General features: G+C 43.2%; 1 protein-coding gene across 2 annotated transcripts in view; it reads right to left on the bottom strand.

Annotated features, from left to right (window-relative positions):
- LLGL1 (LLGL scribble cell polarity complex component 1) overlaps positions 1-14,953 on the bottom strand; it is a 261,337-nt gene that overhangs the window by 16,027 nt on the left and 230,357 nt on the right. For both annotated transcript variants that reach the window (XM_069210096.1, XM_069210097.1), the window contains exons 19-21: positions 11,331-11,454; positions 3,682-3,773; positions 1,718-1,841 (exon numbers count right to left, since the gene is read on the bottom strand). In XM_069210096.1, coding sequence (XP_069066197.1) covers positions 1,718-1,841; positions 3,682-3,773; positions 11,331-11,454 — 340 coding nt within the window. The remainder of the gene's footprint in view (positions 1-1,717; positions 1,842-3,681; positions 3,774-11,330; positions 11,455-14,953) is intronic.

Genomic DNA, 14,953 nt, shown 5'->3' with positions numbered 1-14,953 from the left:
TTAGAGCTACAGGTTAGAATTGCAAAAGGAAACCAGAGTCACTTTTGTCCCTATAATGCCAATATAGAGTATGAGCAGGTTTCTGTGAAAGGAGACATCTATGCACTCGCCTGTGCCGCACACTAGGCATGTTCTTGTGAGCAAGGGAGACATCATGGAGTGCAGCCTCTACTGATTTTTTTAACAGCAGTCACAGGAAAAGGGAAAAATCCTTAATTGAGTCCTGTGCCAATGATACATAGGAAGATACATGATAATGTCAATGAAAAACCTCTTCTGTCCGCCTATCACTGCTCCCAAACACCTCAAGTAAAGGTTGCAACTTGCTACAAGGGGGTCCCATGATGGTTCACCGCTCACCTATCATTGCTCTCCACCTCCTCAAAGCACAGTATTCCCCAACAAGGGGTCCTTGAATGGTTTGCAGAAACAAATTCCATTCGTGCTTTGATGCAGGAAGGCTGTGACTTTCAACTACTCTAGCCGCTGCCCCCATACTCACGCTCCACACTTTGCTCATCTGACCTTAAACTTGTGTCTCGTGACATACAGTGTATCACGGTGGCTCCGCCAACAAAGTCACAAAGAAAGCAAAGTAGTGACATGTCTGCAGGCTGTTTCATTTCCTCACCCTGCAGGGACCTGTTTCCACTTCCTAAACAAGCAAGCTCAACCACCTGTCAACCTAACTTTATTCAAGAATCTGAGCTAAAAAGGCAAAGGGATAATTACCTCTAGTACAGTTATGCTTTTGTTCCCAGTTCAGATATCATGCAGCGTCCCAAATATATTTTCACTAAATCAGTAATTTGTGGAGTGAAAAAAAGTTACCAAATGTCCACTTCAGGACCCATTTCGATTTGGGCATCGGCTTTGGTGGTTACTATAAGAGTCCATGGGAAGTGGACCAGTTAACCTGCCACTGGCACTGGGCTCCAGTTCAGTTTCCATTTGACTGCCAAAGAAAAGATTTCTGAGCAAAGGGCCTTGGGAGGATCTTCCTTCAGGTTCTTGTCTTTGAAGGTGGTTTAGCTGATTCTGTAGGTAGAGCTAGGCCGATGTTTTCGTATGCAGTAGCTGACTGATCAAGTCTTTCCAGATAAAGGCATAACCTGATCCGTCACACGCAGACTGGGAAAGATGAGGGTGCATTTTCCTGAACATTTTCAGCTGAACGATACTTTCCTTTACTTACTATATTTGGGGAGTAAGGGGTTGCCAGGGAGGCAGCAGAACAGTTACCATCAAGCAATGTGCTAAAGTTTCTAACAACTTGATTTTGTAGGGGAGCGAAGGGTAGGCCTAAGAAAAAAGGCCAGATTAAAGGCGCAGTTTTTAAAACCACTACTGGCATTTGTTATATTTCCCTTTTTGTTGAGGGTAAATACCTTTCAAATTTGCATGCAAACAGAAGGATCAGATTACTGTCTATATAAAGTTGAAAACAAAGTTGGAGGACTGATAACCTGGACTAGTAGGTGCATGCACATGAATAGTAACTTGGGAAGGAGGACACCAAAGGTATCCTGCAAACTACAATGTGTTGGGTTATTTGATAGAAATACACAGATTTGTTGGTTTAGGAGGAACATCCAGAGATACACTCAGAAATGTATTTTTTCCCCTCACACAATCAGATGGTCTACTGTTGCATACATCTCAGTAAAGTAAATATGTATCAATAGGTAACAGAAATGTTTAATAATCTAGTACGTACGTCAAAAAATCCTTCACTTCCTCCACCGTGATATCGCCAGTGGTTTCATGAACATTGTCTATGCTGTGATTGGGAGAGTCTATTGAGGACGGTGACAGTGTTGTTGGACTTTCCACTGGTGTTCCTACAGAAGATAGAGCAGAGAACATTACAAATATTTCTAAGCTAAAAAGTCATTTTGTATAGAACTATTCATCCATCCCCCACCCACGATATAAATGGCAATGAAGCTTCGAAAAGCGTGAAACTAAATCATTACGGTACCAAAGAATAAAGGCCACATATGCCAACCTACATGTTGACTGCAAACTACACAGAGTTGTACAGATGCACATTCCCGTCCTGTAAAATTTAAAGCTTGGACAAGCGCTATGTGGTTAAGTTCCATACTTGTGAGTCACAACATTATCAAAGTTGTACCCTTTAAGCAGGATGCAGAGTTATGGAGTAATACTTCATCAAGTTCACAGAAACGTTAAAAGCCATAGTCTAAGTGGATTATTTGACTACTCTGGCACTAGGAACCCCACAAAAAAAGATGGCTGGCAATAACGGGAATCTTAACATTATCCTGGATATTGCTGAGTCTTTAATGGGCACTAGTTGGCATTCATCAATTCTCATCACTGGCTCCTACCTGTAACACCCTTACAACAATTCAATTTTGTTTACCACTGACTGGACAAACTTTCTAAGGTGAAAATGTTGAAAACAGCATCAATGCCCAAGCTGTTTCTAATGTCCTATTATGTTTGAGAAGTTGATATTGTTCTCCAGACTCCCTATGGCTTTTCAGGTAGATCCATCCTTTCCTGAAACAAGTACCACGCAGCAGTAGCCAAGGCCACTCGAATCCGTGAGGGACTATTGCACCTGCTGGCAATGTGCAGCCTCAAAATGTTAGCATCTCAATAGAAAGACTTATGAGATAACTCTTATAGCTCTGGCGGGGATAACAATTATACAATGGTGCACCAGCTCACCACAAATCCCAAAGAAACCACACTGGCTGGTCTACTCTAGATTAAACTAACGAATGTAATCTGTAAAAGCTCACCTGAGACAGCTACTGTCACCATCAGCCTGATAACAGCCAGACCCAATGTTCAATGAATAGATAACAGATATCCCGGGGTGGCGGAAGCTAAGCTCAATTGTTTCCCACCCTTATTGTTTGGACTAAACACTGAGAAACAACAGAACTACTGACATTTTGTAAAAATCTTAAAGGTATACTTTCCTGAATTCTGCATGCCTATCACTGTACTCAGCCACTTATGCCATAAGCCCCCTTGCTCATAACCAGACCATTTCGTGCTTGTACATCCTAGGCATGAAATGCTGCTTATAATATATAGTAACAGAAGACGTTCAGAGTCAACCACTGAACGCAAATATGTGGTTGTAAGCAGAGGCAACAAAGAAATCCGCTCGCTTTATATAGGTTTCAAATTAACACGAAAAGGCCATTTCACCTTAAATGTGACCTTGATGGGTTTTGGACTGAGCACGTGATGCAGCTCAAACAGAATAAGACAGAATGTCCTTTTCTTTTTCCGAAAGCATATGGACATTTCCTTCATGACTAACCATCAACCTGAACATTCTCACATCTGTAACCATGAAAGTAAAGGGGAAATAGACGAGTTAGCCTGCTGAACACCTCTACATAAAGGGAAATCCAAATTTTCAAAGTGTTCTATTATATCAACAAAACCTTAGGCTGGAGGGATTGGGGGAATAGAGACACTTCTAACCATTTCAGTGAACATCACACCTAACCTCCCAAAGCTGCCAAGACAACGAGCTTATAAAGTGGTTTCATACAACTCGATGGGCATCATCATCTTGAGCTCAGAAATCACTATATTGGGCTTATCGTTTCCATTTCAATAAGAAGGAAAAGGGGTATTTGCAGAAACCTACTGACCCCAACTAGTCCTTGGCCTTAAAGTCTTCCTCACCTGCTCCATCAAGCGTGGAATGGTAGGCCTCTGAACCCTGCAGAACAGACGTCCCGTTTGCGTGATTCATTTTAGGAGATCCATTCATGTTGCTGGGAATGAACAGAAAATTCATAAAAAAACTAAAAAAAAACTACAATAAAATATACTGCCATTGGTGCTGCAAACAGACATTATACAAGTCCCATTGGTCATTAAATTCAGCTTAGAGGCCATGAAAACGTGATGAAACGGCAGTACCACTGGTTACCTAAAAATAAATAAGAACTTATGTTACACAGCACTTAATTCAGTAGTTTTGCACTGCATTGTACCGGTGATACTATTACACAATTTAACTGAACTCATTTGACTTTAGGAGGATAAAAAAATATAGAGTTTGCCTTATTGGTGTTGAAATTTGTGACTTGCAAATCACAGATATCAGCGACAAGTGCTCAAGTCGTGAACCAGTCTTACTGTCAACACAGAGGGTTTGTCGATAGAATCCTGTGCTCACTACTGATTCAACATGAGTGCCCACAAAGTCAAGCTGTCTTAAGACTACACTGCCAGAAAACATGCAGGCAGGTGCAAGGTTCTGTGTTCAAGCTACTTTTGAGGAGGCTGTTGCAAAATCAACTGATGGCCTGTTCCTACCGCTTGGCCAATATTCCTCTTCTCTAAGAGAAAGGATTTAAATGGGCCATCAAGTGAATAATGTGACAATAGGTCACAACAAAAAACCAGACAGACATCTAGCAAACAACGTTCTGGGATCCATGCTACTGTTAATTAGTAGTGCTGCACGACAGAAAGTTTTCCTCCTCTATGTAGGATGACCCTTTTAACTAGTGCATTGTTAGAACCTGGGATCGAGTAAAAGGGATTCGCACTCTCTAGTATTTGGTAGGAGTCCTCTCTTGTTGCGTTGATCATGCATGAGGCATTGGGCTCTCAATACTGCACAGCGCCATAGTGTGACATTCAGGCTCTTGGATGCAGCTATTGAAGTCTGCTTTAAAACTGGTTTATTTTCTGTATCAGTGCTTGAAGGCCGTTGCACTCCTTTTACTTTTTCCTCAGCAGTTAGCCAGCAGCCTCTTACAAGACTCGTCTGTAATATTTCAATCAATAAACTTGTCCACTTGTCAGACAAAATCACCAACTGAGCTCAGGTTCTACACTTCTGCATGTGACCGACTCTGCTCCTGTTTGCTGGGTAATAGTGACCAGCAGCAGCAAATTCACTCTAAGCGGCTGCTTTCAGTCTGGATGAGACTGAACAAGCGTATACTTTACTCAGACAAGGTGAGGGTCTGGACAAAAGCTTTGGCCAGACCATTCAGACCCTCTATCACAGGTAGTCTCAGACAGTGTTTCTATTGGAAAAACATAGCTTTTTGGAATTACATTTGTTTATGGAGTTATTTTCTCACCTTAAGGACACTTTGGCACTCTAGTTCTAGGTGGGAGGGTATGCAGAACTCTAGTTAGACAGCAATCAGATTCTGTTGAGCTTCATGAACTTGTCTTTGATTTAACAGACTATGTTAATGCTCAATGTTGAATAAGGCTCTAAGACCAGTGGTTCCCAACCTGTGTTCCGCGGACCCCCAGGGGTCCGTGACATTCCCAGGGGGTCCGAAGGCCTGGGCTGGGAGGAAGGTACTTCTCCAGCTGGGGCCTCTGACAAACGTGCTTGTTTTTATATTTATTACTTCCTTTGTGCGGCAGTTTTAAAAGCCCTGCAAAGTTCTTTGTACATCCAGCAGCTTTCGTGGAAAAATAAAAGCATCAAGATAACTCTACTAATTAATGTACCTGCTAGAGAGGAATGGGGGTTTTGTTTAGTGGCAGTTTTGACTTAAAGGTAGCGCAGGTGGTTAATACACCTGCCGCAAAGAATGTGTATCATGATAAGAACAGTATTTAATGTGCATAGCACAGTGAGTTATGGCTTTTATCACAGATATTCTTTTTTTACTGTGCAGTTCTTAAGTTACAATCGTAATCTAGCACAGTGAGCTATGAACTGCCATTAAAGAGCTGAATGCAAACTGCATGGTAAATTAGAAAGTGGTTTCTTTTCAATTTTCTTCTGCTGCTAAAACCGGTTTGCTTACGTAGAAATGCACTCTTATTATTAAAGTCAATGCTAACCACTGTGTTGTGTTCTGAATCCTTTGTTAGTGCTTCTCCAGACCAAGCGCTCTAAGGAAATGTCTACCAGTGTGGATGACATGTGAATCCTACACCTTGTACCCCCTGTAAAGTGCTCCAACACCCTACACTAGCATGAGAGGTGCTATAAAATAAATGCATTGCATGTGACAGAGAGGTTATGAAGAGATGAGGCCGTTATGGTTTTACTTCCTTTCCCCAGCACATATTTAGGTGAAAAAGCTTTTTCAGATCTTATGTTCTTAAAAAATAAAAACAGAAATTACTTGGGAAGTGTAGAACCTGACGATTCAACTAAAAAAAAAAAAAAAAAAAAAAAAAAAAAAAAGTTTGTTGCCTAAATGTAGCACCAATTTATTATTTTTCGCTTTTTGCATTTTTTTCCAATATAAAATAATTTTATTTTTAGTAATTTGTGTATTTGGTGTGTACTTGTTTGAGTATTTTTTTGCAAATTACTGTTTTAATGTTTGAAATTTAAAATCGTATAAATTGCTTGGGGGACCCCGACTTCCAGTAATGATTCAGTGGGGGGGCTCAGGAGTCAAAAGGTTGGGAACTATTGATCTAGACCACATATTGGGTGCACATCACAAATGACATGCCTGTCAATTATTTGGCTCGTCCACTTTTAAGTCACAGTACGGCCTCTGCAAGGTGGACCAAGCCAGAGCGAGGGGGCGACGAAGAGGCGGCGGGGGAGGCCGATGGACTCGTGCAGAACTCCTCTCCCAATGGAATTATTTTTTTAACTTGATTTGTTCTTACCCCTGCTTGTAGAAACGCCAAGCCGCCATTAATACACTCAAACATTTCAATATTTGTATTGGCTAGGAAGAGGTACAAAGAGACCATGAGAGGAAGCTAGAAAGGATCCACACAGTGTTTCTTACGTTATCCAGGACACATTCATGGGGACATTTTCAAAACACGCGTGACAGATGCGAGAAATGAACGAACAAAAATGGAAAAAAACGCTACAACCACGACTTCCCTTTCAGCGTGCTGAGTCCAGTTTACTCCTGCAGCTGTTTCTCTGCCCTCCACGTCACCCCTATGAGATGATTTCCAAATCCGCTCCAAGCGGACATGCGCCAAGAAGCTGTCCTCGAGCCGTGCTCGGAGGGATCCGCGCCCTGCTCCGTGCATGAGGCAGAGATTAACTGCAGGCGCCGGGCTGGGCTGGCGCGTGGGCCTGGAGGCGGCACCGGAAGACCGGGCGCAGGGGGCCTCCCATTAACACCACTCCTGGAATGACCCAACTGGTGTGAGGAAACCAAGCCAGTCATAACGCCTCCTCTCCTGCCTCTAGGCGCGTCCCTGGCCCCACAGGTCCAGCTGGCTGCCCTCTTCCGCCGTAGCGGGGCCCAATTTAGAGCGTTCATCTCGAACTCCCCAAAAACACTCAAGCCGCCGCCTCCGCGATGATTGGGGACATAAAACATACTCATAGTCTGACTCCGACCATCTGTCCAATCACAGCCGATCCCCAGGAGGCATGATATCATTCAACAGAAAATATGAGGAATATTTAGGCAGTAAACTTTTGGGTTTGTATTGGAGTGGAGTTTGCAGAAGAGTAATCCAAAAAACGTCATCACTAAAAAAACAAACTTTTTTTTTTTTTTTATTACGGAAAGAGATGGTGATGTGGGCGGGAATGCTGTATTTTCCAGTCTGATTGTACTTTTGGTGCGCATAGGTAGTTTATAAATGATAATTCTTTGTGCCATCTGTCAGTAGTTCCACAACAGAGCAGTACGGGTGGTACTTATTTTAACTTCTGCCGCAGCTCTGCACCTGCAGTGGGTCTAAAATGCACAGGAAATAAAACACCACCTCTAACCAAATTCCCTCTGCTCGGAAGCTGTGCAAGACGAGTGTCAGCTGCAGATGAGAAAGGAACCAGCAGATCTCAGTAATAAATTAACTCTACGGACATGGCAGACTCAGCCTTTCATTCTGCGGAGGTCACTAAAAGATGCTTAGAGAGTAAGGACAGCGTCAAGAGACATCAAGTCAAAGTCAGTATTTTAAATATGGAATACCATCTGCACTGCTAGATTTATATTTACAGTACCTGTTTGCGTCTGACAAGTGCAGGTACGATATTAATTGTATTGCGACAGCGCTGAGAAGTGCAGGTACTCTCCCTTTCAAATTAAAGAAGTGTAGGTACTCAAAACCGGACACTATCTGCCCATTTAAAGTACTGGTCACAATATTCACACAGATTCACATGAGAACCCTAACAGTTTTACTCACTTTGTCATCACAAAGTAGGTTTTTGCATCACTTTCAATAGGTTATTTCCTTAGATATATTTCTGACCCTACTCAAACATTTCAAGATCATCATTTATCCGAAAAATTGATTTTTTTTGTTGTTGTTTTGTTTAGGCTTTCCCTCTCCGACCTCTCTTTTGCTGCTTTTCTTTTGCGAGCAGAATCACATTTACCATGTTTCATTAACAGCTCTTGTCAAAGCTAAATTCCTCACAGCATCGGTGTAAGAGGCACAGACTTTTAGGAGAATGGTTCACTCTCTATGGGGTTTTTATATTTGCAAATTAGTGAAGACCCCATTACGAACAGCAGGAAGGTTAAGAGGGAAGGGGTTTCACACACAACTTAAGAATAGAGCTCTCCCCTGAGCACTGGTCTAGTCATGTGGGTCTAATTTAGCTCCCCGAAGGCCGGATTTGTACCAGAATTTCAGGAAAGCCATCTAGGATCTAAATGCATAGCACTTAAGTATTTGAAAAACCAGATCATTTAAATATCCGGAGACTCGACCCAGCACTCCTGTACTTATTTTAACATCGTTGGTCTAGTCTTTTTAATTTTTAAAGAACCAAACAACATCTGTGTGCTAGTTTTACATAAAAAAAAAGTGTGCAGGGCAGGTATTTCTAGTTGCAACATCCAGATTATGGGCACACTCCCATCTTCAACTCAGTTGAAAAAAAAAAATTGTTACTCACACAGATACCAAAAGCAAATGAAATGTGTCAAGCAAGCCCCCACACCACCTGATCTGGCCACAAAACTCCAGGATCATTCATCTTTCTACCAACTTCCGCAGTGATTCATTTGGAAGAAAGAAGTGTAGTATGAAATGCTATAGACAAACACGCATTGGCTAAGTAAAAGGTCGCGCCAGTGAAACCTACTGAATTTGCGAATGCCTTTTTTCTGGGGGGTGGGGCGTGGGAGGGCTTCGACAGCTGCTGCGAAGCATCCACAGCAGCCTTATTGGGATGGTTTTAAAACATTACTAAATGCTTTAAAATATGGCCCCTGCTAATGCGTGCGCGTATCCATGGTCGACATCTCTGGGTACATTTGTAATGTTTTAACAAATGTCGTTGAAACCCAAGTCAAATAGGATTACTCTAGAAGCCATCCCAGAGTGATTAAATGATCATCCAACTACATTAGAAGTCATTTTCACATCAGACATCATCAGGCTCTTGAAGTCATCAGCAAAGTTTAGAAACTAGAGCCTGATGATTTGAGGATGACTTGAAAATGACTACCTGATGACTTCACAGGATGTGCTTGTTTCCAATGACTTAAGGTTGATTTACAAGGACTTAAGTGCGAACATTTTGCCTTCTTTTAAAATACTTCCTAATATAAAAAAAATAGTTTGACGATTACTTTACAAACATGTGCATAATTTTTGGTCACTTTTTTTTTGGGACAAACTAGAGATGGTGCTGGGTAATTTTATAAATACTGCCTGATTACTTTGAAATTAGTCAATTTTAGTAGTCACAAAATTTTGCATTGTATTAAAAAAATACAATATGCATTAGAGGTCAACGTGAACATGCATGCCACATGTACCAATCATATAACATAACACAACTAGGAGAAGATGACAATCTTTGTCAGCCATTTTTGTGTAGAATGCCATTTCCCGGTTTGTCCCTGGAGATTGCTCAGTGAGCTGAGTGTATTGCATACATCACATGCTCACTCGCAGAAAGGAAAGACTGATGAATGATTTACTGCATCTGCTAAATATATCTGTGTAAGCTGAAGGTTATGCTCAAGAAGCAATCTATATGTGACTTGGAAATTCCAATCCCCGCAAATGGATTAATGCACCCAGTGTAGAGATTTACTTGTATTTCATAGTTTGTTTTTCAAAATGGTTACAATAGTTCATTTGGTTGAGTGTCTGATGCTATCTTACATGGACTGCTGAACCTGTTGCTGAAATCTGGCTCTAAACTCCGTGTCCCTCCGTTCCAAAAAGCAGAATCCATAGGTAACGCTGTGCATGAGGCTGTTCACACTCAATCCCATTAATAAAAGTGAGTGACGGGATGGTAAAATGCAGAGATCTGTAATGTGCTTGAGCACAAAGTTAAATGCACATTCACAGTTAGTACAGATTTATGCTGCAGGCACATTAACCGTCCAAACTGCCATACCAATAATTATTTGCTGTCTCCAAAACTATGTTTGGAAAGATATACAAATGCTAATTAAACAGTTGCAAATGTTTGGAAAACTACAACAGAGAATGTGTATTTTTTTTTTTTAATTAAAAGTTAACCAAAAGTATATTAGAGCCATTTTTAGTTATCATAGCACACACAACTATTGTAATAAAACCCTTTGGCGCTACATTCTCTTGTTTCCAAAATGCACTGCATGCTTTAAATTTTAGGACGCAGCAGATACGCCCGCATCTTATCTTTGAATTAGTCTTGGGTCATGTTAAAAAAATATTTTTCAAAGATAACTGCGGTGGATGCAGGCGCACCTGCTGCAGCCATCTTTTAATATGATTGGTTAAAATGAAACAAAAAATTTAAAGGTGCTGCTGCGCTTACACAGGCAGCCATCTTAAAATGGTAAAGAAACAAAGATGACTGCCCCCATAACCACAGCAGGTGGCAAAAGAGGTAAAGAAAAGAAACATGGGGAAGTGGAGGCACGAGGACGCAGGGTGAAGGGAGAGAGAGAGAGGGAATAGTAGATAGGGAAGAGAATAGAGTCGGATGTGCGAGACAGGGAGCATAGAGAGAAAGGGAAAGAAAACAATTCCGCTCCTGACACTGATGTCAGCAATAGAAGGACAACACCTCACCCAATCGGAGCACTGCAAGAGTAACATGCTACTGGGCAGGGCAAACAAATCAGGAGCAGGGAAGTGAAAGCCTTCCAATCATGAACAAGGGGCTGACTCAAAGGCCACCATAAGTATATGTATTACAATGGAAACACGTAGGCCTCGCCAATAGACAGCTAAATCAGTCTATAACAGACTTAAAAGTGATAATCATCATACAGCGATTCTGGCTCGGGTCATAGTGCTGGGTGGATGATTACTACAAGGGACGGACATGTATCATGCACTGTACACAAGTGATGAGTTACTGGGGAGGATGTCAGATTGCACCTCTTAAGATAGGAAGAGTCCAAACCCTTAAGAGTGCCTGACCAGGTGGCCCTAGAACTCGCACCCACCTGAGGCATTTGGTGTCGTTGCTGCTGTAGGGTCTGTCGAACTCCACCGTGCACAACGGCTCTGTAATGTTCTTGGCACTAAGAGAAAAACGTTCAAACTCTGACGGAGAGATCAGATAGAAACCTGGAAGAGGGGGGAACAGAGGATCAATTAAACACGTGATAACTTCCAATGGACGTTCATGAGATAATCTGCAGGAAATAACTAGAGCCTCAAGAGAAATCAGAAGTGAGTGAACTGAAGCCTTACACTGTCAGGTCGGAGTTCTAGTCCTGAATGAAGAGTTGCGAACAAACATGTTGTGTAAAGCAACAAGCTCGTAACCTCGAATACTACTTATACACTAACATAACCCCAACACAGTAGACCTGCGCAAATCCCTACAGAATGTGCACATTTAAACTTGTACAGCAGTGGCTTAGATTGGGGGGGTCCAAGGCAGGTGTACAGGCGGGGTGAGAAGGAGAAAAACATTTAATGAATCTTTCTCATTGTCCCCCTTTTCATCGTGTTAGAATTATAGAAATTATTTTTGCCCCTCGGTGCCCCCTTATGTTTTTCCCCTTAGCTCTCCTTTATCTCCCAGGTTTATACATTTCCTTTTTGGCCTTTTACCCCCCTCTTTATATTCTCTCCTTCCCTCCACCTCATTATTTTTACTCTGCTATCACCACTTTCTTTTTTTTTTTCTCCCTGCCTCTCTCCCCCTCCTTCCCACTTCTCTGCTGTTTTGTTCTTCTTTGTCTTTTGCCTAGTCTCTACTTTCCACTGATCTTCCTTAACCCTCGTTCATTTTGCCGCTCGCCTTTTCTCATCCTGTTCTACTCCTTCCCCTCTTGTTTCTCTCCCTTACACCACACTCTTTCCCCAGTTTCTAGTTTCTCTTACTCCTATCAATACGTATCCCCATCTCCATTTCTCTCTGTCCTTCTTATCAATATTTCAGACACTGCTCTCCCCCCTCTTGCCCTTTCTCTTCTTCCCAGCTCAAGGCAAAAATAAATTGAAAATGAAAAGATTTAATTGCAATTTTATTTTTACCGGTGCAGTGTGCACTGCAGTAGCGCCAGCCCAGAGCCCAGAAACATGCTGGGTGTGTCCTCTGTTGCCGACTGGCAGCAGAGGACTGAAGCAGGGCTGACTGGACGCTCCAAAGCACACGTCATTTTGGCCAGCTCTTTTAAGCCAGCCAAAGTGACATGCGCACTTTGAAGCTCTCCACTCAGCTGTCTTAAGACAGTTGGCTGGAGACCAAACACAGGCCTCTATGGCCTGAAGTAGCAACCAGGCAGGCCGCTCTATCCAATCCAGGAGCTGTTCTCATGCTGGCTAAGAGTGTGAGCAGCGTCTGGATTAGTTAGGTGAGCTCTACCTCTATCGGACAGCAGAGACAGAAGAAGAACACAGAGAACATGCAGCCCTTGGTTAAGCGCAGTTTTATTTTATTTCATATGTGTAATGCATGTAAGTGTAGTGATTGTATTTATTTTGTAGTTAGTGTTCTATTTTTATTTGGGCTTTTGGAGGGAGGGGACGTTTTACTTTGGGGTTTTGTGGGGGGGGTTGTTTTAATTTATTTATTTTGGGACATGGTGGGGCAATTCCCTCCCCCCACCACTTTTAAAGGGTACAAGTCACCCCTGCTTCTTGCTTCACACGTCATGGAGGTCCCCTGTTGCCCTTACTCCCTTCCTCTCCCATGGGAGGACTGGCCTACATATGCGTCACAGAATGACTGTCACACCTTATGGATAGGCAGGAAGGATGGGAATGGGTCAGTCACATCATGCCCTGCCCAAGACTTTACAGGAGGATGCTTCTGTCCACGCCCCAGAAGAAATTTCCAAGGCCTGGATCTTTAGAAGTTACCAGGGTCAGACTAGGACACTAAACAGACTGGGGCACCAACATAAAAGTAATCCCCATGAATGCATCAGATAACTAAAACAAAGTGCCCCCCATTTGCTAATTGGGGAAGTTTTGAACTTGTAAAGACATGCTGTACATGAAAAAACATGCTGTATAGGTGTTGTAATTTAGTAGCGATTAGATTAAGCATTAGCAGAAGACATCTTGTATTTAGCAACTATTGTGAACATTTCGCGGAATCCATTTTGTATTCATGGCAGCCATTATCTCTGCCACATGCTGCCATGTGCTCTGTCCTCCCTTCCTGTTAACTACTCTTGAAAATCTGTCTAGTGACAAGTTATATTTAGCATCTCCCACTTTCGCACATGCCCAGTAAGGTCTGCAGCTGTTAGTTTCTGTGCCAACTTCTTCCTATATGGTCTGAGGACTTTGTGCTGAGAAGGGCGAACCCCTTGCACTAGTAGGCCTTGCTGAGGCTTACTTCGACATAGGTGTTTTGAAAGCAATGGAAGGCAGCAAGCATTTGTACTTGCTGAGGATAATTCTTGTGGTTCTAGCAAGGAAATGAGCAGTAAAAGCAGCCCACCAGACCATAGAACATGCCTACAAAGAACCAAAAACAAAGTGCTTGCAGTGACATGTCATATCTGCCCTTCTGTTGCAGCCAGATTGCCCCATGGGCTAGTCAGACTGTCGAGGATCCTATACATTCACCTCCTTTTTGTCCTGGTTTGTGGCTAAAAGTAGAGAAGAGAATTAGCAGTGTGTGCAGCATTTTTTCCAGGTCAGTAAGTGGTGCACTGCCAATTTATCTCTCTTCTTACTCAGTATACAAATCCAGGCAATGTTAGTTGTGCACTTATTCTGTGCCACTCCCGATTAGCAGACAAGTGCTCCCTGAGAGCTGCATTCAATCTCGATACCCAAAACTCTGTTTGGCATTCCCCAACAAGGCACTGGCACACCGGTCCGATCCATCACAGCGTTTCTGCTTCAAATAGTACAGCTTCGGGATCTGTTTCCCTGGCGCCAAGAGGCACAAACAGCCACGCAGGACCAGGATCCAGAATCAGGAATCAAAGAAAGTAACAGTGGTAGAGGAAAGATGAGCAGCCAATGTTGTAGCCTGGGATCCGACCCAGATGGGGCCACCTAGCTCCTGCACCTGCAGCTTCCACTAGGGGCCATGGCAGCTCGACCGGCAGCTGCATGTTTGACAAAAAGTGCAACACTTACCGCGAAAGGGTTATTTGGTAATCTCGCAGGGGCCTCGGAAATTGGGGCAAACCTGGTGGCACAGGTATTGCATGAACTGGACCAACTGTGGCACCCGTTCTCGTGGCATAGGTGCTGCATAAACTGGACCAACTGTGGCACCCGTTCTCGTGGCATAGGTGCTGCATAAACTGGACCAACTGTGGCACCCGTTCGCGTGGCCCGGGTACTGCATGAACTGGACCAACTGTGGCACCCGTTCGCGTGGCACGGGTACTGCATGAACTGGACCAACTGTGGCACCTGTTCGCGTGGCACGAGTACTGCATGAACTGGACCAACTGTGGCACCTGTTCGCGTGGCACGGGTACTGCATGAACTGGACCAACTGTGGCACCTGTTCGCGTGGCACGGGTACTGCATGAACTGGACCAACTGTGGCACCTGTTCGCGTGGCACGGGTACTGCATGAACTGGACCAACTGTGGCACCTGTTCGCGTGGCACGGGTACTGCATGAACTGGACCAACTGTGG

Source organism: Pleurodeles waltl, chromosome 10 (genome assembly GCF_031143425.1).
Source record: "Pleurodeles waltl isolate 20211129_DDA chromosome 10, aPleWal1.hap1.20221129, whole genome shotgun sequence".
Taxonomy (NCBI): domain Eukaryota; kingdom Metazoa; phylum Chordata; class Amphibia; order Caudata; family Salamandridae; genus Pleurodeles; species Pleurodeles waltl.
This window is presented reverse-complemented; position numbering and strand designations above follow the sequence as displayed.